Here is a 23,076-nt window from a genome sequence, read left to right as displayed (position 1 = left end):
GTGGGCTACTGGTAGACTAGCAGTTTCCTGACAGACTCTGACAGGCAGATATGGGTTCTTTGGGGTAGAACACCTTCATTTTCAACTTCTTGTGAATCTCCTTTAAATCCTAAGTGCACTGCAGTGTCTCTCTCACTGGTCAGAGCTTAGCGCTTATGTGGCCAAAATCATGGCCACACTTCATGATGAGTATTAGGGGGCTCAAGTGAGAGTATAAGTCACAAGAGCAGTCCACAGAGAAAAATGGATCAAAGCAACCCAGTTAAAATACATTACTGTGTGTGCTTGAGAATCTTGAAGCAATAATTTGCTATTAGCACCTTACTTTTCTGGACTAAATGTCTAATGTAGCATAATAACTAGTAATATTTGGTAAATCACTGAAAGGCATCCTTATTTGTAGCAGGATTACCCTGGAAGAGATGACTCCAGAGAAGGAGTAAGGTCATGCAACAGTACACTTCCCCTTTGCCCCAACATGATTTTCACTCAAATCCTTTTCAATCCAGGTTGCCAACTTGGCCTGTTCCATTTCCAACAATGAGGAAGGGGTGAAATTAGTCCGGATGGCAGCCACCCAGATTGACAGCCTGTGTCCCCAGGTAAGCCTCATCTACTTTGTTTCAAAAGCCCATTGGTGACCTGATACTCAGGGACTTCTCTACTCAGGCCCTCATGTCCCTCCCTCCCTTGTCTTGCCATCATTCCTGAGCTGTTTCAAGGTGTACCTTTCTCAAAAAGAATTTCTAACTGTTCCAGTATTCAGAATAACTCTGGTAATTATTGTCTTTTCCACTCATACTGACTTTGTTCTGTTTATTTTGGGCTGATTTTTATTTTTTTATTTATTTATTTTTTTAATTTTTTTTTCAACATTTATTTATTTTTGGGACAGAGAGAGACAGAGCATGAATGGGGAGGGGCAGAGAGAGAGGGAGACACAGAATTGGAAACAGGCTCCAGGCTCTGAGCCATCAGCCCAGAGCCCGACGCGGGGCTCGAACTCACAGAGTGTGAGATCGTGACCTGGCTGAAGTCGGACGCTTAACCGACTGCGCTACCCAGGCGCCCCTGGGCTGATTTTTAAATGTTCCATTACTATTTTCCTTGTCTCAACTAAATTACAACTTTGCACATGTAGAACAGGAGTTAGCTTTCTACCACATCTGAATTAAGTAAATAGGACTTGTCCAGTAAACACTTTTTGAAACCTGAGGCTAATTACTATATCTTAAAAAAAAAGAAGAGGGGAGCCTGAGCGGGTCAGTCAGTTAAGCGTCTGACTTCAGCTCAGGTCATCTCACAGTTCATGGGTTCAAGCCTCATATCAGGCTCTGTGCTGACAGTTCAGAGCCTGGAGCCTGCTTCAGATTCTGTGTCTCCCTCTCTCTCTGCCCCTCCCCTACTCACACTCTATCTCCCTCTGTCTCTGAAAAATAAATAAGAGCTAAAGACAAAACAAAAAACATAAAATCTGTCCATTTAAAAAAGAAGAAACACAACGTAAACAAAAACTAATGGTAGCTGATAACATACTTCATGTTTCATGTTTCTGATCGTCTTCTGAACACTGAGAACCCACTTAGAACCCCTGAGAAACTACAGGGTCCAGGGTTTCAATGTGATCCCTGACCTTCTTGTTTCTTTCTTAAATAGTGTAGTCAGCATCTTTCTGGATTGTTTGTAACAAATAGGTCATCAATGCTGCTCTCACACTGGCTGCCCGACCACAGAGCAAAGTTGCTCAGGACAACATGGACGTCTTCAAAGACCAGTGGGAGAAGCAGGTCCGAGTGTTGACAGAGGCCGTGGATGACATCACCTCAGTGGATGACTTCCTTTCTGTCTCAGGTAATCACAAATAGGCTCTTTCAAGGGAACTGGAGAACAGAATTAGGAATATTTTGCAAATGTCATGGGCCTCGGTTTCAAGTGCTTTTCTTGGCCCTGTAAGCTTTCAGTCATCTCTGCAAATGTGACTGTAACACCCTCTTGGAAATTTTTCTTTTGTGTGCACATTATTTCAAAACAATGGGTCAAAGCATGGGGGGGGGCGGGTGTGGAAATACAACTTTCTGATTAAGAGATAAGCAAACTGAAGAGATTATTTAAGGAGACATGGGTTTCTTTTTAGCTTCTAGAGTTTTTAAAGCAGATTGGCCTTGGATACATCACCCATCTTAAAAAAGGGTATGAGATGTGAGATTGGTTAGTTCTCATGGTTTATATTTTAAAATAATAATAATAATAAAAAAAGTCAGCTAGCCCAATTTGGCTGTGTTTAAGGGGGTCATTTTTTCCAATAAGTGAAGTTATCCAGGTTTGTGATACCTTTCTCTAAACATATTTGCCCACAAACATTTGGCACAGTTCACCAAGAAGAGTCTCTGTGGGATGAGTTGGGGAGGGGGTTGCTGCAAATATCAGCCTCCTTTGTGAGGCATTAAAGGTAATCAAGTGAACCTTGATAATTCAAACTGACCAGATGTTGACTCTACACAGAGGTAGACCTGGCCTTGACCAAGGCCTGCCTGTCCTTGGCCAACTGAGGCCTGAGAGGGAAGGGGTCACAGCGTTGCTGGTGGGATCCAGGCAGAAGGGGCATCTGACTGCAACACTGTAGAAGGAATTTCTGGGGGAGCTCATCATATTTGGAAATACTGTCTAGGTGCAGTCTTTACTTTTCATGAAGAAACAGACAATGAATTCCCACTGGGGGCTTGTGTTTGAAGCTTATGTCTGAGAGCAGCAGAGTCCAATCTGTAGATCTGACAGATAATCAAAAACCCAACTTTGAAACCATGGAGAGCAAGAGAAGAAAAATGGGAAACATGAGTGAATACCTCTTCAGTGTCTAGAATTTGCCTGACTATGCTGTTTGCTTTAATTCTCCCCCAAAATCTGTAAGATATTAGTATCCCAGGACCTGCACTGAGTGGGGAGGTAACTGGGCAGAGACGGTATGAAAATCCTGATTATCCTCTTCAGAAGCTACATAATTCTCAGTAAGTTAGGATAGTGGGAAATTACCTTTGGTGCTTCCAGCTTTTGTTGGGTTCTCTTCTCTCCACCTCTGGTACCCTCATTCCACTCTCTCATCTTTTTCAAAAGCCTGTCTTGTTTTTCATTCCCAAGATGCTCTGTTTCTGGTGACTTTTCAAAGCAGCTGTTCATTTAAATACCCCCATATCTGGCGGTTAGCTGATAAAGACCTTAATACGTTGCCATTTCTGAGATTGGCTTCGTTGATGGCTGAGTCCTAATAAAGTAAAAGATATCTCAGAAGTGCATTTCTCATGCAATGCATAGCAATGGTTTAGGTAGACATGTTGGGGATTTGGATGGTGTGGAATAAGAGGGTGGCCGCTTCTGTCTCATGTCTTGTCAATGTTTCCCAGGATGACTATAGTGCCCCCCCCTCCCCGAGACAGGGCAGCGGCTCTCCCTAACCGGCCTCAGATCTCACAGCAATCCTGATAGCTGGAAATGTTATTCTGCATTCCCCTCTTCCTGCAAATGAGTAGAAAATATGCATTGGACTACCTTTTGCAAAGAGGAATCATTTCAGAACTTAAAAATTTCCCAACTTCTCCTTTTCTTTAAATGCATGTACAAAAATTTCTGAGAGTAGGGAAAAGCAAGGTGAGGAGGTCTTATCTCAGACCGTTTCAATGGTGCAAAGCTTTTCTTAATTTTCTTCCACCAGCCCTGCCTCTTTGCCACCTTTCTCCCTGCCATTCCTTTGTGCATCTCATTATTACCAGCAACAAGAAAAGGCTTTGGCTTCCGCTGATAACACTGTGCAGTCCAACCCCAGCGGTACAAGTGCCGCAGCATGCCATGACAGGAAAATGAACAGGCGCTGTCAGGGAGCCAGCCTTGGCAGGGCCTGCTGGAGCATGCCTTTGGAGTTGACAATTGGAGGTGGCAGCTACCTTTCTACAGACGGACTTGACAAATAATGACCCAGACTTCTCTGTCCTGCCGGTGGGCTATGGATACAGCCCAATTGTTGGGGAAACTACTTCTCATCTCCTCTCTGAGCTGAAGCCAAAATATTTGCATCAGTAAATTGCAAGTCTGGCCCAGGAGATATTTTGGAATGGCATTAATGACATTTTATGTATCAGTTTCTTCTTAAGGGAATATCTATTCTGGCAGGGAACTCTATTTTAAAAACAACCAAAAAATCTTTGTTTGCAAAAGACTACAGTTTTGTTTTGTTCATGCTACCTGAACCTGTGTGCCTGAGTGCTTAATTTGTCCATATGAAACGCAACAAGTTTCAGGAGCAATGATGCTAGCTATTAACATTACAGAAGCAAAACCAATTTTCAGATGTGGCCCAGGCTCATAAAAAAGTGAAATGGCTATGTTAGAACACTTAAGTTTTTCCCCACTGGGTAAAAACTACAATTTTTAATAGTGTTTTAAAATGAGTGTGTTGGCATTAACCGTGTGACAGTTTAATTCTTGGGTTTGGCTCACATAGTAGCAGCCATCTAAGATCTGAAGAAGAGATTAACTCAATCCCATAATGTCCAAGAGTTGTGTTTTGTTGTCTGCCTTTTCTTATTTTTCTTTTGACTCCAGAGTCTTGAGTTTGTGAGAATTTTTAGAAGGAAACAAGGAACTTAGGTTTTGAATTTAGAATCTATATCTTTAAGCTTTATAATAATCAAATAGTTTGGTCATCAGTGATTTTTATAACAAAACTCATCTTTTCTGAAACAGTAAGGCTGCAAAAATTCAAATTCATCACAAAATATATTGCAGTCAAGTGTTTTATGATATGTTTAAAAGCCATGCTTCATATCCGGATATGACATCCAAAGTACCTGAGCGGTTTTTCCCAGCAATGGAGCCCTCTCTGGAATACCTATGCTTTTTATTATTACTTTCTCTACTGTGTTCTTTTCTAGTTGGGACAGCATTCCTGTCTTTACTTCTTGAACTCTTTCTCTTGAAAATACCTTAGAATAAAAGTACATAAAATGGTCTCCTATTAACAAACATGTTTATTCAGTGTTTTTTCTTTGATTACCTGCTGTGTATAAGGCACTGTCAGGAATGCAAAAATGAATCAAGTGTGGATTTTGCCTTCAAATAATTCACTGGAATTCTTGATAGATCCTAGACCAGTGTGCTCCCAAACTGTTGGGCTCAGACCTGAGAGGGTTGGGAAGAGATGAGGAGGGAAGTTATTATAAGGGGTCTGGGAATCCACATATACATTACATATGATCTTTTGGCCAGATGACATGTCTCTAGGAACAGGTACTATTCTTTTTGAAATACATTGTTGGTACTGAGCTTAATAGAATACAAATCTATTTTAAGGCATTCCAAATCTTAGCCTTTACATGTATACCATCCACTACGAGAACTACTATTATGAGGAAATGGTGATTCGTTTTTCCCTTACAGGGGTACCCTGATTGGAAAATGCTGGGAAATCCTGAGCAAATTATCTTAGCATTTCAAAAAAAACTTGATTAAGAAAAAATTAGTCAATAAATTATAAAACTAATAAAATTAATACTTTATTCACACAGCATGATTTATTAAACTGACCATTGAACGAATTAATTGATGATTTGCCTAATTAAAAGCAATGCTTTTGGTGTTTTGGGTTTTCAGCTTCTGCTAGTCTCCTTCAAATATGTATCATTTATATCTATTAAAGCATATTCTTTTTCTTGTGTCTTAATTAAATGAGTTGTACATTTCTAGTTTGGGAAATAGTTGTTTTCTTTTCCCCTTTAAAACCTATCATTTCATTTTAAGATATTAGGTCATGAGTGGACTTCTTAGAATTAAAAAAAAATGATCAACTCCAGAGAAATTATTAGGATATACTATAATTAGCACATTCCATTTCTGTTCTGAATGCAGTTAGAACAGAGATGGGATCTCAAAATTCCATGCATGGAAAAGCAGTAGCTTTTGTTGTACTTCTGTGTTATTCAAAGACAATAGTGGATGGATGCATGCTTTTTGATATGCAGACCCTCCCAGTTGCATACTTTTGGAGACCTGGACATATTTGAATTGTCTGGAGAGATCCAGCAGGGCGGCAAGAAGAGCAGTGAAAGAGGCCTTTTAAAATCAAATTTTTGTATTTGAAATTCTGTACCAAGTTGCATTTGAGTAAACCTTTCTCCCAGGTGTCCTTTTAAGTGAGTTTGCGTGACACAATCCAGGATTTCAGAAAGGGGTGGTTTTCAAAAGTTCCTTAACCAAACTAAAAATTTTGTAAAGTCTAAATTGTCACAGCTGTTTCTATTTTACTCAGGAAAATATCAGCATTCAGAAAGTATTACTTTTTGTGAGTTTAAAAAATCTGAATATTAAAATTGTCTCATTTTTTCCTATTCTAATTTCTATTTGAAATTAGGGAACAAGAGAATGTAGAAATCAGAAATCCATAATGGTTCAAATAAGGTAATCCTATTGTAGGAGGTCAAAGCAGAGGTTCCATGATACAGAGTAAGTTATACTTTGCAAGTTTCTGCCGAGGGTCCTGACAGAACGCTGAGTCCTTCTGCCTGACTGGCTTCAGGAAAGTAGGAGAGATCCATGGTGGAGACTGGTGTTGGTGCAATGCTTTACCCTTTCCCTCTTTAGGTAGGAACTTTTAATTTCACAGGTAGCCCTAGAAACTTCTCGAGGAAGTAATAATTTATTTTAATCCTTTATTAACTGTTGAATTTGACAGTTATAATTTTTTGAAGTTACCAGATTACTTTAGACTATTTCTCACTTGTTCTCTTTATTTATAGTGAGTGTGTGTATATGTGAGTGTATTTTCAGCTTAAGTTCTTTTCTTTCCACAGAGCACTAAACGTTTCAACATTTCCTTAGAATTGTGTTTCCAAAGAATGTTTAAGGGATATAATTACAGATCTCACTTAGGACATGTGAAATACAAAATTCCATACTTGTAAAACCATGAGGGACCAGATTGCATGTTTTCTCTATGCTACTAGAGAGTGAAACTCCCCAGCCTGCCTGCCTGCCTGGATTCTACTTTGGGCAATGAGGGAGAGTGGTGACTGACCTTGACTCTAAACTGACGAAACCAGCCACAAGACCCGATGTTATTTTAGTTGTGGAGAACATTGTGATCCTCTTTACCTGGTCAGTTTTCCTACTGTATATACCTTGCGCATGACGTGACCTTAAGGACGGATGAGGCGACAATTGTTTGTTTTAGAGTTTCCCTTAAATGCCTGCTAAATAAAAACTGATCAAATAAGCAGGCACCCAGAGCTTGATTCTGGTCATGTTTGGAAATGTTTCTGCGTGATCAGGTTGACTTCGTGTTCACTGCCACAACCACTACTAAAATGAAATAAATCTGAAACATTGAAAAAGATGTTCCAAGTGTGGTGTTCAAAGTATGGTCCCCAAACCCACAGCATTACCATCCCCTGGGAACTTGGTAGAAATGCAATTTCTTGGGCCCCATCCCAGACCTATGGAATCAGTAACTTAGTAGGATGGCACCTTCACACTCTGTATGATGCTGTGAGCCCTGTAGCTAGTGCTCAAGGTTGAGAATTGCTATTGTAATTATATACTATGTTCTTTAAATGTTATTTCAGTGTTATAAAGGTATGTTTTGAGATTTGCATGATGGCTCATGATAGTTGATGAATCTCTCTTAGATTGCTTACTAAGTGTGTGAGTGGCATAAAATCATATCAATGCGCAATGTGTATGTGTGTGTGTTTTTCCACAGAGAATCACATCTTGGAGGATGTGAACAAGTGTGTGATAGCCCTCCAAGAAGGGGACGTGGACACTCTGGACCGGACTGCAGGGGCCATTAGGGGCCGGGCAGCTCGAGTTATACACATCATCAATGCTGAGATGGAGAACTATGAAGCTGGTGTTTATACTGAGAAGGTTCTGGAAGCTACAAAATTGCTCTCTGAGACAGGTAAACACGGATATTAGATTCAACCAAAATGTCAATGCCATGATTAATTTTTGTATTTGAATAAATCTTTTGCATTGTCTGTTATAGGTTTCTGTGCCTCAATGTTACACATGGTAATAGGAATACTCTTGGTTTCTTGAATTTGAATAACTATAGCAGAAGAACAATTTTATTGCTTTGTATGTGTGTGCGTGCATATGTGTGTTATATATTACTTTATAGTTTTTATCTGTAGTCTCATTTGATTCTCACAAGGACCTTATGAAGTAGGCAGAGAGATTTTTATTATGTCCAATTACAAATGTGAAAGTGGTGGTTGAAATGAGGTAAGAGATTGGAAAAGGTCACAAATCTAGAAAACAGTGGAGGTGTGATGGGAACTTGGAATCTTTAACTTGAAACCATTTCTGTGTCTATTTCTTGAGAAGATTGGCTCTTGAGGAAGGACTGTGAACAACTAGGAAAAAGTTTTAAGGCTCTAGGTAGTGTCTGGATATGAAGTTATCAAAAAAAGGGGATGGTGGCAGCTAAAAATGGGTCAGACCTTGAATACGTGCCTTGCCCCTCTAGGAAAGCCTTCTATGCCTTCTTCTAGGGCACATGCTGTCCCTGGGGGATCACTGCTATGGTAAGACATGGTTACTCATGCGAGCCTGTCATAGCTCCCTGGTGCATTGGGATGGAGAAAAACAACAACAACAACAACAACAACAACAACAACAACAACAACTTACTTTCACTGAGTTAGCATAATAACCCATAACTGTACCAAAGCCTGGCCTATTTTTAGTAGTTTTTGTTCTTGGCTAGTGTTCCTGGGCTTCAGAACCTTTCCCAAGTACCTAAAGCTGTGTGCATTTATCTGTATATGCGGGGGGAGGGGGGGTGGAAGTGTGGTTAGAAAATTTAGAGTAGAGACGACAAAGGAATAGAAAAAGGGAATTTAAGTTTATATTGGATGGGGTTATGAATAGATAAAGAATTGAGTCATGTATGCACAGAAGGACCTTTCCTCAGACTTCAATAGGGGCCTTTCCTGTTGTATAGCTGGACTGCAGAACCTATTAGGATTAAAAGAAATAATAAATGTATTTCTGAAAGGTCAGATAAAGCAGTGTATCAAGTTCTCCATGATACAGCATGTTAGTCGAAATAGGTTTCTTTCTATAGGGAAAAGGTTATTTACAAAGACTTCTGTAGATATTTGTTAGTCTGAAATAGCAAGGAAAAACAACAGATAAACAGAGACATTGCTTGTTCTCTTTGAAATATAAGCAGAAAGGGAATAGTGTAACGTCACATAATAAAGAGAACATCCAGGGATTGTTGCTCTTGAGAATCATGGCAGACATAGAATTAGAAATAATAACAATAATGATAATAAGATATATCTGCATTTTAATTAGCTGAAATTGAGCACTGTTTTCTTTCAAATAGGTTTGCCCTTTGCATTCAATAGAGTAGCACAAAGCAAGTCACTCAGTTCTTTCTTCACTTGGAAGAATTAAAAACAGGCATTTTACCCTCCAGTATAAGGACTCTTTTCTTCACCCTTTAGGGAACCCTCTCACATTTTTGTGGCTCTCAGTTTCTGGCCCATTCGCTCTATTCTGTTACAAAGTCTGAACATCACATGGTCTGTCAAACACATAGCAGCACTCCCTTGGGTCTGAGACTGGGAAGAGCAGCAGAGAAGGATTGAAGATGTGAAGACAGGACTCTGAACACAGGACTGCTCCTGACTCATTGGAACGCTCATTGTAAAAGGTGAAAGACACAGAGCATATTGCCACCTTACATGTGACTTTGTGCACACCAAGAACTCAGGCATTGTTCAAGAGATATTCTGGGGTTGTTTTCTCAATGTCTTTTGTGCTGCTTTAATGAACAGAGGACATGATGCCCATTTGGGTCAAAATCTGCTTAAAGGCAAGGGCAGCATGCTTAGTTTATGGAAATATTTTTACATAATTTTTGCTCAAATTCTTGAAACGTAAATGACTTTCTGGTTGATTTTTTTTTTCCAAACAACAAAATCGATGAAATATGAAACAGAGCAATTCATTCAGGACTGTTGTTGCTCATTAAGATTTTGCTCTTACTTGTTAACTGTCAGAGATTTTAAAACTTATTCCAACCCTTCCTTGCAGTGACTGAATACTGTAGGGACTTAACTAAATATACCTTTCTGACTCTGAAGTCTACATCCAGATCTTAATGGAACAGAGAAGATGCACAAGACATTTAGGTTCTTTATATTTTTCAAGAACTATTGATGATAACTAGGAAAGTCATCAGGTTGAAGAGACTGAAATAGCTTCTACACACCTGCAGTTGAAAATATTGGAATATGTGTTAAGGAAAAGTAGATGTTGGTGGGCTAAGAACTAGAATGCACAATGTATACACATCATTTTGTGGCTTTCTTCAGTCTTGTTTCTTAAGCGGAACTGATACTGTTTCTTTAGGAGTAACTAAGGAGGTTGTCAAAGAAATGCAGGCAAAAGCTTGAGCTGTTAACTCACTGATGCTAATGAGAATTGTTAGGACTATACCAGACACTTGGAGTTCAGGGAAGACTGTAGGAGCAGTTTGGCGATTATGATTGTGCAGTTTTGTTGAATTAGTCCTCTTGTCAGTGTCTGGCTGTGCTTGGGAGACCTATGTCCTCAAAATAAAAACTGCTGTGCATATTATTAATGCCCAGATTTCTACTTTTCAGCTACTGCTTGGTTTATGATTTTTTTTAAATTAAAGCCACGTTGAATTATTCACTGTTTTCTTTTGAGCTTATCAGACTTTGCCCTGAGAGTCCATTTTATTTGGGGACAGATCACAGGGGCAGTGGGCAAAGAGGCGAAGGAGCCAAAAGGAAGAATGAGGAAAAAGAAAAGCAGTCCAGAATTGGGATGACAAAATGTCATGTTTCCTTCTGCCTACCACAACCTACCAGGTTCTATCCACGCTTATGTCTGAGTTGTTCTATTCAAGACCTTAAGGCAGAAGTTCTCAATCTCTGTACTGCTGACAGTTTAGGTAATTATTTCTTGGGGGAGGGTAGCTGTCTTGTGCATTATAGGATACCTAGCACCCCTGGCCTTTACCCACCAGATGCTTAGAGGACCTCTTTTCTTCCCCATTCCAAACTGTGACAACTAAAAGATTTCCAGACAGCACCAGAGGTTCTTGGAAGGTAGACAAAATAGCCTCCATTGAGGATAGATGCTCTAAGGGGAAGAAATATCCCAAAACAGGGACAAGTTTAAACAAGGCAAAACGGAGCCTATGTACTGTTGCCATAGGATAAGAGAAATGAAGGGGATGTGGTAACAGAAGACTTACATATAAATTACAAAGAAGAATCTAAAAAAAGGGCTGAACGCTCAAATCTTGAGTTGACCAGACTTTGCTGATAAAGGGATTTGCAAACATAGGCCAGCCCCCATTGAGACATGTAAATCTTGCCAGGGAACACCTCTGCAGAAAGACTCCCATTTTACTACCTGACTGCCTTCTCTGCGTGGCTAAAAATTGAAAGGGATCCAAAGAGTCACATAACAGTCTGTGGTTGATTTTCCATGAATTACTTTCTCAGTAAAGATAGTGTTTTGTTGAAGAATGCTTTTTGTGTTGTTATGAATGCTGAGTTAAATTTGAGAAAATAAATTTGTGGATTATTCATATGCTAAAATCCTAGAGCAACATTATATAAAAAATTATCTATTTTTTATAAAAACTATCTAGGGTGATGAAAACACAACCCTAATCTACATCAGACCTATTAAATACTTACACAGCATATTTGATGGGCTCTTCAATAAAACCTGAAATGGAACAAATTGCCAACAACTTGGTAGTAAGTGTATGCACGGTTGACCAGACCCATCTTAAGAGATCTCATTTACCAAGTCAGATTGCTGCAGGAGGTTGAGGGGAGGCGAAAGTACATCCAGTGATAGCATATTTAGATATATAGAGAGTAGTTCATCTTCACTGAATGGATTATATTGAAATGTCATTTTTATAAATTTGATAGCTGATATAAGCTTGTGGCAATGTGAATGTGATTGGGTTGAAGGATCTTTGATATTCTGCCAGCAGTCCCCTCTTTAGAGGGCACAAATAAAAAAAGTAGGTGGGGGGAGAAAAAGAGGAAATAGGAAAAAAAGTATTTTAAATGAGGACTCCATGTTAGTGGGCACTGCATATATGAAGATTAAAATATCAATATTTTAGGAACATGTGGTCCAAACAAATGGTATAGTTTTCTTTCATTCTGTTTTTAAAATTTTTATTTACTTATTTTGAGAGAGAGAAAGAGAGAGAGAGAGAGAGAGAGAGAGAGAGAGAGAGAGAGAGAGCACGAGCATGCACATGCATGAATAGGGGAGGGGCAAAGAGAGAGAATCCCCCAAGCAGTGTTGGTGCTGTCAAGATCTCATGAACTGGGAGATCTTGACCCCAGCCAAAACCAAGAGTCAGATGCTCAACTGACTGAGCCACCCAGGTGCTTGCTTGCTTGCTTTCTTTTCTTTTCTTTTCTTTTCTTTTCTTTTCTTTTCTTTTCTTTTCTTTACTAAGACTATTTATTTTAGAATAGTTTAACGTTCACAGCAAAATTGAGGCAAAAGTACAGAGATTTCCCATACACCCCTTGACCCCATAGTAGGCATCAGCTCCCCTATGATCAGGATGCCCTATCAGAGAAGTACATTTGTTACAACTGAAGAACCTGCATTGATGCCTCATAAGGGTCCACTGTCCATAGATTACAGTACTGTTCACTCATGTATTTTCTGTGGGTTGAGACTAATGTATAATGGCAGGTATCCATTATTATGGTGTCATTATTATGGTATTATGGTATAATTCATTATGTATGGTATCATACAGTATATTTTCATTGCCCTAGAAGTCCTCTGTACTCTGCCTATTTATCCCTCTCCCCCTCCCACCTCTGGTACCACTGATCTTTTTACGGCTTTCCATAGTTTTGCCATTTCCAGAATGTCATATGGTTGGAATCTTATAGTATATTGCCTTTTTAGAGGTCTTCCTTCAATAGGAAGAGATGGTATAATTTTTACTTTCATGCTTTTGTAATGTAAAGTTTTCATAAGAACAACAAGGAATTTTTTACACCATTTCTATATATTTTGCCAAAAAATATAAGAGGATCAGCAAACAGGAAGTACCAAAATTGGAAACTGTAACAAAAGGTAAAGCTTTGTCAGTACAGTGTAGTAGAACAGATCCAGATTAGGAATCAGAAGAACTCAATTCTTTCACTTTTACTAACTAAATATAACCTTAAACTATTTAATGCCTCTGGGCCATAGCTTCTCCCATATTGCCTGATGTTTTGTCATCCAAGGATGGTTAATACTGTTGATTTCAGAATAAATGTGTCATTGTTTACTGACTTTCTGGTGACTGCACCCAATATGGACAGTTGTTGCCCATTCAAACCATTCTGTTTCAACCTATTCAAACAGGTTCTGTTTGAACCCTGTGCTTTACCCAGACAGGTGTAATCATTTCCAGGCAAAACATATTCATTCTGCTTCCACTTTCTTTCCTGTGATATTCTCCATTTCTTCCTCCGCCTCTGCTTCTGTGTATTGAACTTATACTTGAAGACATGGCTCATTCTCAGTTGAAGAGAATAGGGAACTGTATCAGTCTTTTGATGTTTTGTGTGTCATCTTCAATATCTGCTTCAATGACCCCCAGCTAGATCATCACTTCCTAGAGGCAGGTGTTTCTGTAAGTACCTAGGACCTAGAGCAGTGTTATCACATAATTAGCATTTAATTTACATGCATTGATTAAGTGAATATAAAAAATTAGGACATTATGTTTCATTAATTCTGACTAGAGAATATGTCCATTAGCAGCCTCTGGCTTACTGCTCAGGATTTTAAGATAAATAGAGACTTCTTTTCCTCTCACTTTGTATATAGTAAAGGAGAGCAATCTGCTTGGCCACGTAGTGTATGCTTACTCTATTTGGACTGATTCTGTTGCTAGTAGGATTAGGTTTTATCATTGGACAGGTCTGGGTGACTTGCCTATCCCAGTAGCTGGATGTGGCGGGGGTGGGGGGGCATGTAGACAGAGGTAAAATCAATATCAGAAGGAGGTGGAAAGGCCAGCTTATGGGAAGACAAAATATTAGATATTACAGATAGGAAAGGCCATTACAGTCTAAGTTACTTCTCCATGACTGACTTTGAAATTAGATTATGAAAGTAATGAATTTCAACAGAAGCTGTAATGACCGAGATTGTTCACCCTAGACATCCTAATATCTTTTAAATGCATTTTAATATAACCCTGGCTATTGGTATAAAGTATCTTATTTTTCTCTGAAAGGTCAAAATGATTAGGATATGGAGGAAATCTCTTACTTATTTGGTGGTTGTGGTATTCATGGTGGTGGGAAGTCAGAAGTATTGGAGGACTGAGAAGAAAATCTCATCTACTTAATAGTCCTTCAATAGGCAATGTATAGTTTGTCTCAATGCCTTTTCTATATGACTGAAATCTACATACTCTAGATATCTTAGGGACCTGGCTAATGTGTTTTAACATCTATATTTACTTTTTCCTGAAAGCAAATGCAAAGTTTCTGGCCCAGAGGACACACACCAGTTTGCCATCCCTCATTCTCCCTCTTAAGGCAATGCGATGAGGGCAGATGAATTCTGCACACTCAGAGGAGGTGCCACAGTAGAGGAACCACAAAATTATGCATCTGGGAGTTTATATAGGAATTTGTGTTCAGCATCCTTCTTCCCCTCCTGAGAAGAGGAGAAAAATCTTTGCTCTTTAATGTTAATAAACTCCCTTCAGGAAAGGTTCCCTACTCGTTATAAACCTTTGGGGATATAAATGAATGTTTCCTGGTTTTATCCCCCTTTGAAATGTAAACACAAATTTATGGGGAGGTAAACATATAAATCTCTCTCCAGGTTCTTTCTCTATTTTAAATGGACTGCTATTGAGTCATGCTTTGAACCAAGTTACCAGTCATTTTAGCTCAGAAAACTCTGGCCACGCAGAAACATGCAAATATCTTCCCTACATGACTTGTACATAATTAATGCATTCTGCTAGAATTCAGATATGTTCAGCTCTTAGCATGAGTGGCTAAAGAGTCCTAGGAGAGGATACAACTTGAGAAAGTAAGAGATACAATTTTAGGATTATAATAACCTAATGTGAAAGTGGAAATGGGCTAGGGTGGATATAGAAAGGCTAATGATCACACATTCATGTGCCATACATTTGGAGCAACGTAGTGGAACAAATAGCTCTTGTCTCGTGCCTGTCTGTCAAAGTAAAACCAAAAGGAAGGATATTCATTTAATTCTGTATGAATCGCATTATGGGTTCAGAATAGTGGGGACCACAAATGGCATAATATTTCTTTGTCACTGCAGGGGCATTAATGTCCTCCAGGATAGTAGCAGTGGGGTAGCAGAAGGGCCTGCATATTTTGTCTGTGCTGGTGTCCATAGGAATTGGTGGCCAGGATGTATTAACTGTGCACAAATGAGGCAGTAGCAAGTTCACCCAGATCCTCTGCCACATCAGTAATAGTTGTTTGAATCCTAGAGAAGAGGAATGTGCTGACAGTCAATTGTTTGGGAGCACATGTGCTATATCATTGGAGTATTCCAGAAATAGTTTGATTTGGAAAAATGGGAAGCTTTGCTTGTGGCTGGAAGACCTGAAATAACAGAAGGATCTAAAAACCAGAGAACAGACTTCTGTTTATTCTTTTTTTTTTTCCTTTTTCTTTTTAGAGACTAAGAGAGCAAGGAGGGGTGGAGAGAGAGAGAGAGAGAGAGAGAGAGAGAGAGAGAGAATCCCAAGTAGGCTCTATGCCCAGTGCAGAGTCAGACGTAGGGCTAGGGCTCAATCCCAGAACCCTGGGATCATGATGTGAGCTGAAATCAAAAGTCAGATGCTCAATCAACTAAGCCATCCAGACATGCCAGCGTTCTCTTTATTCTTGTTAAAGTGATTCCAGAATGATTTCCCTACCTGGTTTGCCTTTCTGTATTTTACCAGTTCTTTAGTACTAGCTGGATTCTTCCTTATCAGTGAATTCCTCTTTCTAACTACACCAGCCAATCCCACTTCTCTGTGCTCTCATTACTCATATTATCTGTGTCACTTATTAGGTACCTACCACTTACCACCCTATGTTGCAAAACTCTGTGTTTGCTCATTTGTTTGTCTGAATGTATCTATCTGCCCTGTGTATGGGTATCTAGATAAATGCATATGTTTACTGCTTACTAATTAAATTTTAACCCCTTGAGATCTGAGACCACCTCTTCATTTCCTCCAGGCTGATGAGAGTTCAAGCTCCAAAAGTTTTGTTAACATAAATGAGGAATATAATGGACACAATATTCTATCTTATTTGGGGGATTGTACCCTTTTTAAAAATTACATGCTTAACAATCAAGGTCAGGATCTTAGCAGTTATTTTATAACTTCTTAATCCTTTAAATCTCACTAATGACCAATTTAACTGTACTTACCAAGTTTGGTTTCCGCAATCACTATAAGCTTGATAAAGCATCATGTTCAATTCTTTATTGATTCCTTAAATTTCAGAATTAAATCTGCCATCCTTTCCTTTAAATTGATAAACCATTTGTGATTATTTTTGAAATGCTTATTTTAAAATACAAGAACTTTCCAAGCAAGTATTTTCTTTCCTTGGGGAAAGGAACTTGTTTCTAGACGAGTGCAGATGGATGTTCCCCGATTCTCCTAGGGTAGTTATCATGAATGAAATTTACAGAGGCTTTTTTTTTTCCTCCTTCTTCTAGGCAGTCCTTTTTCATCTTTCATCAAACAATTCAGCTCATGGGTTATGTATGGCCTTCTGGAATCTGAATTTGATTTTGATGTTAGAAATGTACATTATAATTTTCCAAACATGAATTTATGAAAATGGCAGCCTTTAGGAACTCCCACAGAGGGAACAGATGACTGACTCTGACGAAAGATAGTCCAAGAATACACACAGGATGGAAGAATTAGGACTAGCTGGGGTGGTGCTGATGGTTGTCCAGAGAATAGAAGCAGCCGACAAATAGTCACCGGGAACTAAGGAGCAGGTTAAGCTAGGCTTCTTTTGTCTTTGCTCCTAGCTTCCAATGTTCAACGTTGGCTATTGGCTAACTTGATTATGAGTCATCAAGATAAAGCGTGGGAAAAGCTAGAATATCACTGGTCTAGACAGGATGAGATTTAAATTTAGAGAGTATTTAAATATGACTTCTACTACTCTTTCTACCATATTTAAAAAGCATTGGAGGATGCTTTACTCAAAACCCAGATTCGATTAATCAACTCATATAAAATAACGTTATAAGTTTGAGATAGAAGGGAAATACTTTCATGAGAATATTAGATTAAATAGGAGGTTTCTGGGGGAAAAAATGAGGTAAGGAAGGTGGTTTTGCTTTTTTTCCAGTTACGAGCATTTTGATTAAGTCTCATAACTTTTAAAGGTTCCCTTTCCTCATAGATCTGATGAGGTCATAATGGGTACAATGTTTGACACTGGCTTTTTTGGCAATCAAGATAAAATGGAAAATTCTGGGAGCTTATCAAATCTCATCTTAAGGGCAGATTTCATAGATTTCAAATTCACTATTAAAAATGCAAAACCATCAGAAAGATGATATGGTCATGCCAAGGACAGAGAAGGGCATAAAAGCAGGGAAACTAAGTTTTCAAGATAAACTGTACAAACTTCGCAATTGGAGATGTTAGTGCTACTTTGAGTGTTATTTTCAATTTATTTCACCCTCACAAACCCCACTTCTAGGTGACGAGTCACGTAGTTGTACCTCTATCCAAAGGAGACTGGATGATTTTGTCTGCCTATAAACAAAGAAAAAAGGTGTGTGGACGAGTAGATAGAGAGGCTTATGGTGTAAAGATAGTAACTATGGGAGCCATTTACTGTGAATCTTATGTGCCAGACATGATGGTAAGCATCTTGCATATATTCCACTTTTTTTTTTTTTGCCTGGAAGGCAGGATTCTATTTGTTTTATTTATCACTTTATTCCCAGTGGCTAAGTACTGTCTATGTTTGTATATAAAATTGTATACAAAATTTACTGAATATATTATTTTTAAACCTTGTATAAAAACCTGAAGGGCAGCTATCATCCCTGTTTTACACTTGAGTAAATGGAGGCTCAAACTGGTTAACTTGTAAAAAAGCAATTATCAAGATTCATTTATGCTTCTTCTTAGACCCAGTAAATACACCAGAAACTAGACCAAGCATAGTTGCTACAATTGGACAGAAATTTTACTATGTCCTGCTGACTGTTTTTACTGAAATTTCTACTTACAGCATACTCTATTAGCTAGCTATTGCTATGTATCAAATCACCCCAAGGCTTAATAGATTAACATTATAAACATTTTCTATCTCATAGTTTCTGTGGGTCAGGAGGCTGGGTACAGTTCAGCTATGTGACGTTGCCTCGAGATCTCTCACAAGAATGCAGTCAAGGTGTTGGCCAGGATGGCAGTCATCTTAAGGATCAATTGGTGAAAGAGCTGTCTCTAAACTCACTCATGTGGTTGTTGGAGGGCTTCAGATCCTCATTTGTTGTTGGACTTAAGGCTTAAATTCCTTACTAGCTGTTGAACAAAGGCCTCTCTCTGTTATTTGCTATAGATGCTTTCCCACAGATCAACTGTCTTCCATCAGAGTGAGCAAGTGAGAGAGCAAGAAAAAGCAAGCAAAATGGGAAGCTAGCATCTTCTTGTAACCTAATCTTAGCAATGACATCCAATCCTTCTTGCTAATATTTTATCACTTGGGAGAAAGTCACTAGTCTCAGCCCATGTTCAAGTTGAGAGGATCACACAAGGGTATGAATACCAAGAGAAGAGGGATCATTGGGGCCCATCTCAGAGACTCATAACAGATCCCACAATGTGGACTTAATAGGGAGGTACTTAATTCAGGCACATTGTACCTATTTGCTTATACAATGGCTTCCTGAGCACACAAGAACCACTGAATCAAGACAGTGCTATGCAATAAGTAGCCAGGAGTGAGCAGGAGAATAGTGGAGCTAAACAGTGGGGAAAGGAAGGCCAAGATTATCTCAAGGTAATTGGAGAAGGGATTTGGAGTGGAGGACAGATCTGAAAAATTGTGCACAGAAACAAGATGAAACTAGCAATAATTCAAAGATAACAATGTACATGTCAAAGAAAAGAAGAGAAGTCATGATCTCACTAGGGAAAATTTCATTTGACTTAGGTTCTGAGATTCAAACATGAATCTCAGAATCTCTGAGAAGTTATGTTGCTGGTAGTGGTGAAAGTCATAACCAGGATCAGTGTGAATATGCCAAGTCAGGGTCAGAAGTGAAGGGTCTGGATAATGCAGGAGATCCTAGCCAAGTGCTTCAACAAGATTCTAACCACTCTTTTGTATTGAAGGGAAGCCTCTATGTCTGATTAGATATTTCTTGTCCAATAGGTAGAAATCCAGGCAGCTGAAAAAAAAAAAAAAAAAGGACTCAGAGTTCAGAATTTTGAAAGATTCCTGTTTGGATAGGGAGACCTTAGAAAATCTTCTAACAACTTAATTAATGATCATGAAATTCTTGACTAAAACTACCAAAACAATGTAAAATGATGGATATATTCTTGATTTGTCCTTCATTATTTTTGAATGGTGCCAAAGCTACAAATGTGTCACAGCTTCAGTTGGCCCTGGACCCGACCCTCCTTCTACACTGACTATGACTTGGAGCTCTGGCTCCGATGGTCTCCTCACTAAGTGATCGTACTTCACGAATGTGTTCAACTGTCAAGATATACCCAGAGCCTTTTAAGTTCCAGTCAGTCTGTACCTTGGGCAAATTTGGGCCCTCAGTGTTTTAGATCTACTCTCCTGTATATTCTCTTCTCCTCTGACCTAACATGTAATTGGAGGCCACTTAAATAAAATCCCTTAGAGGGATTTTATTCTTTCCCTTGTGGGAAAAATGCATTACTTACAGAAATGACATGAAACTGTACTTTCCTGCTGTAGGGGGATCCTGAATTTGCCCCCATGGGGTCTCCTCAAATTAATACCTTCTGGCTCCATTACTGTGATAACACCCAATTCTTACTCTAACTCCAATTATTAATATGGATTCATACTAACTATTTGTGATTGGCAAGAGAATGGTGGACTATAATGTATTCCTCTGCTGGGGTTGGCCACAATTCCATCTTACTTTTGATACTTCATTCTCTTTCTAAATTTTCTCAAATCTTCTCATTCTCATTTCTTATATTAACACTTATTAAGCTGGTTCTTTCTAAAGAGCAGAGAGTCCTTGGTCCTTGTCCATTTTCTTTCTCATTCCTTGGTAATAAAATTTGTGCAAGGAACACACTCATGAGAGTGTGTCAGCTGATGACACCAACACAATTGGGTGACCCATATATCTGAAGATACACCAGTTTGGCCCTGGTGAACTAGTCAAGGATACAATAATGAATCTTGCTCAGTGGTGATGCTCCTACTCAAGTAGTCCTGAAAGGATTGAGCTCAAGTTTCTAAAAGGTCCCTAGAGATCAACCCTAGAACACCCACTAATAACTTGCTTAATGACTCATGAAACTGTTTAATGAAATTATTGAACTAGTTTGAAGTGATGTGCAGAAAGAAATTTAGTATGTGGGATGTGATACTGCTCATTTTATCCCTGAAATACTCAAAGACAAGTGAGTTCTTTCCTACATCCCATTCTTTCATTTCTCATCCATGTCCCAGCTGGATTGAGTAGCTAGGCCTGAAGCACGATAAGGGCTTATGATACAAAGAAGAAGGAAGAGCTGGTCTCATTCCTAAAAATGCCTCCTAATGTAAAACAGTTGACATACAGAAATGTCAAACAATTTTAATACATTATACTGAGCACTATAATGGTGCATACCTAATCAGGATGCTATAAAGTTATAGATAACTGACAACTTTGTAAATAAAGGATAGTTTCACAATGGCACTTAAGTCTAAATGAGATACCGAAGATTGAGGAGGAATTCACCTGGGCCAAAGACGAAGAGGTACATTTAAGTATGAGAATAAATTCATCATGAACATCTTGGTGTGACACGGTATGTCTCCATGTCATCTTTGAAGACATTAAATAACTCAGTGTAAAAATGGAACATTTAAATATATGTAGGAATAGGTGGAGAGACAGAGATAAGAAGTATAGGCAGGTGTCTGAAGTTTGTGTTTGTATCTTACTGACTGAGCCACCCAGGCACCCCTATGTGTTTGTATCTTATAAAGATTTTAGAGCCTGTCTGTATTAAAGGAAATCATTGGAGCATTTGTAGTTAGACATGGACCTTTTAGATGGTTCCTCAGGGGCAATTGGTTGGCTGTTCATTTCCACTACCTCTAGTTAACCTTGGATTTTGCTCTGATGGTTGTCAGCAGTCCTATTTGCATCTTTAGGACAACTTCTTGTTCATTTTACTGATTCACCCCGTGCTCTGAAACATCACCCCTGACGTCTCTCTGGAGGATTCAGTCCAGATCTTCTGCACCTCTGGTTTAGGATCTCAATAGACAGTAGAATGAGGCGACCTTGGTTTTTATATGCATGCTGAACTCTGATTTCATTACTCTTGGAATGTCATCATTCTGTGGCCTAGTGTGCACTCTGAATACAAAAGTATAGCAAGAATTTACAAGTTTATTTCCAACTTTGATCACCCTTTCAGAATATAAGCTACAAGAGCAATTCACTATTTCTGATAAATAACAGTAAAGTGGTGTATACATTTTTGGATGTAATTCAGAAAGTAGAAACTTCTATTTATGTAACCCTATGCCAGAAATTCTGTTAATATATAATGTGCTAATCACAAAGGCAATACTGTGTTTTGTCCTAATTACTGGGAAGCAGAAGCAGCATCATATTTGAAGTAGTTTGAGACTTTTTTCTAGTTCAGTATTACTTTGGGGATATTTAATTTTTCAGATACTACCAGAGGCGTTAGAAAAATTCATAGTTTAAAGTCTTAGGTTCTGTCAAGAATCATTGTTCTATAAACTTGTGTTTTTCTGTCTTATCACTTTAAAAAACAAAACAGGGGGTACCTGTGTGGCTCAGTCAGTTAAGCATCTGACTTCAGCTCAGGTCATGATGTCATGGTTTGTGAGTTCAAGCCCCACATTGGGCTCTGTGCTGACAGCTCACAGCCTGGACCCTGCTTCAGATTCTGTGCCTCCCTCTCTCTCTGCCCCTCCCCTGCTCTCCCTTGTGCTCTCTCTGTCTCTCTCTCTCAAATAAACATTCAAAAAATTAGAAAGAGATAAAAAACAAAACTGGATAAAAACTAAACAGGAAAGAGCAACAGCATGGAGAGAAAATGTGTATTGGTTAAAGAGCAGTTGACTAAGCCCTCAATAAATAAGTATTGAATCTACTTAAGAGCTGAGCATGGAGAAAGTTTCTTAAGGTTCAGATCCGGAAAAACACTGATTTGAGGTAAGAGAAATGGATGCCTTATCAGTTACAGTAAATCAAATCAAATTGAATTAGTTCAAGTTCTGGGTTTTACCAGGTTGAATATAACAAGATTGTTGGAATATTAAGGATAAATTGAGATCTGAGCCCCCACTGGTAAAGTGAAGATTCTGCACCTCCTCCTCCACCATTTTTCCTCCTTAGAAGGTTGATGTTCCGTACTGTTCTGTTCCAATGTTTTTATCAAAGGGCTTTGTTTTTCTTCCCCTTCTGACAATGCCATGTCCACAACACTGTTGTTCATACCAACATGCCACTTCCTAAATCTTCCTAGAGAGATTCTGTACTCCAGCTGGAGCAAACAGAATGCCTTTCTCCAAACCTGGGGTTTCAGAGAAGTCCTGGGCAGGTTTTGGGCCCCAGAGCATCCCTTATGGAAGTAGTCCCTTTAGATGTTAGCTTTCCCTTTTCTCCCTTGGGCACAGAATCAGACCTAGAAGCTGGTAGAGAAAGTTAGCAGGTCACCTCCTGCATTGTGCTCCTCCCCAGCTCTTCCTCAGGGTGACCTTGTACAAGCAGAACAAA

General features: G+C 39.0%; 1 protein-coding gene across 5 annotated transcripts in view; it reads left to right on the top strand.

The window, feature by feature from the left end:
- CTNNA2 (catenin alpha 2) overlaps positions 1-23,076 on the top strand; it is a 1,118,632-nt gene that overhangs the window by 1,004,000 nt on the left and 91,556 nt on the right. For all 5 annotated transcript variants that reach the window (XM_040458373.1, XM_040458375.1, XM_040458374.1 and 2 more), the window contains exons 10-12: positions 510-602; positions 1,695-1,851; positions 7,745-7,945. In XM_040458373.1, the coding sequence (XP_040314307.1) occupies positions 510-602; positions 1,695-1,851; positions 7,745-7,945 (451 nt within the window). The remainder of the gene's footprint in view (positions 1-509; positions 603-1,694; positions 1,852-7,744; positions 7,946-23,076) is intronic.

Source organism: Herpailurus yagouaroundi, unplaced genomic scaffold, assembly GCF_014898765.1.
Source record: "Herpailurus yagouaroundi ecotype Mexico unplaced genomic scaffold, PumYag 221, whole genome shotgun sequence".
NCBI lineage: Eukaryota > Metazoa > Chordata > Mammalia > Carnivora > Felidae > Herpailurus > Herpailurus yagouaroundi.
Note: the sequence above shows the minus strand (reverse complement) of the source record. Positions and strands in the feature narration are given on the sequence as shown.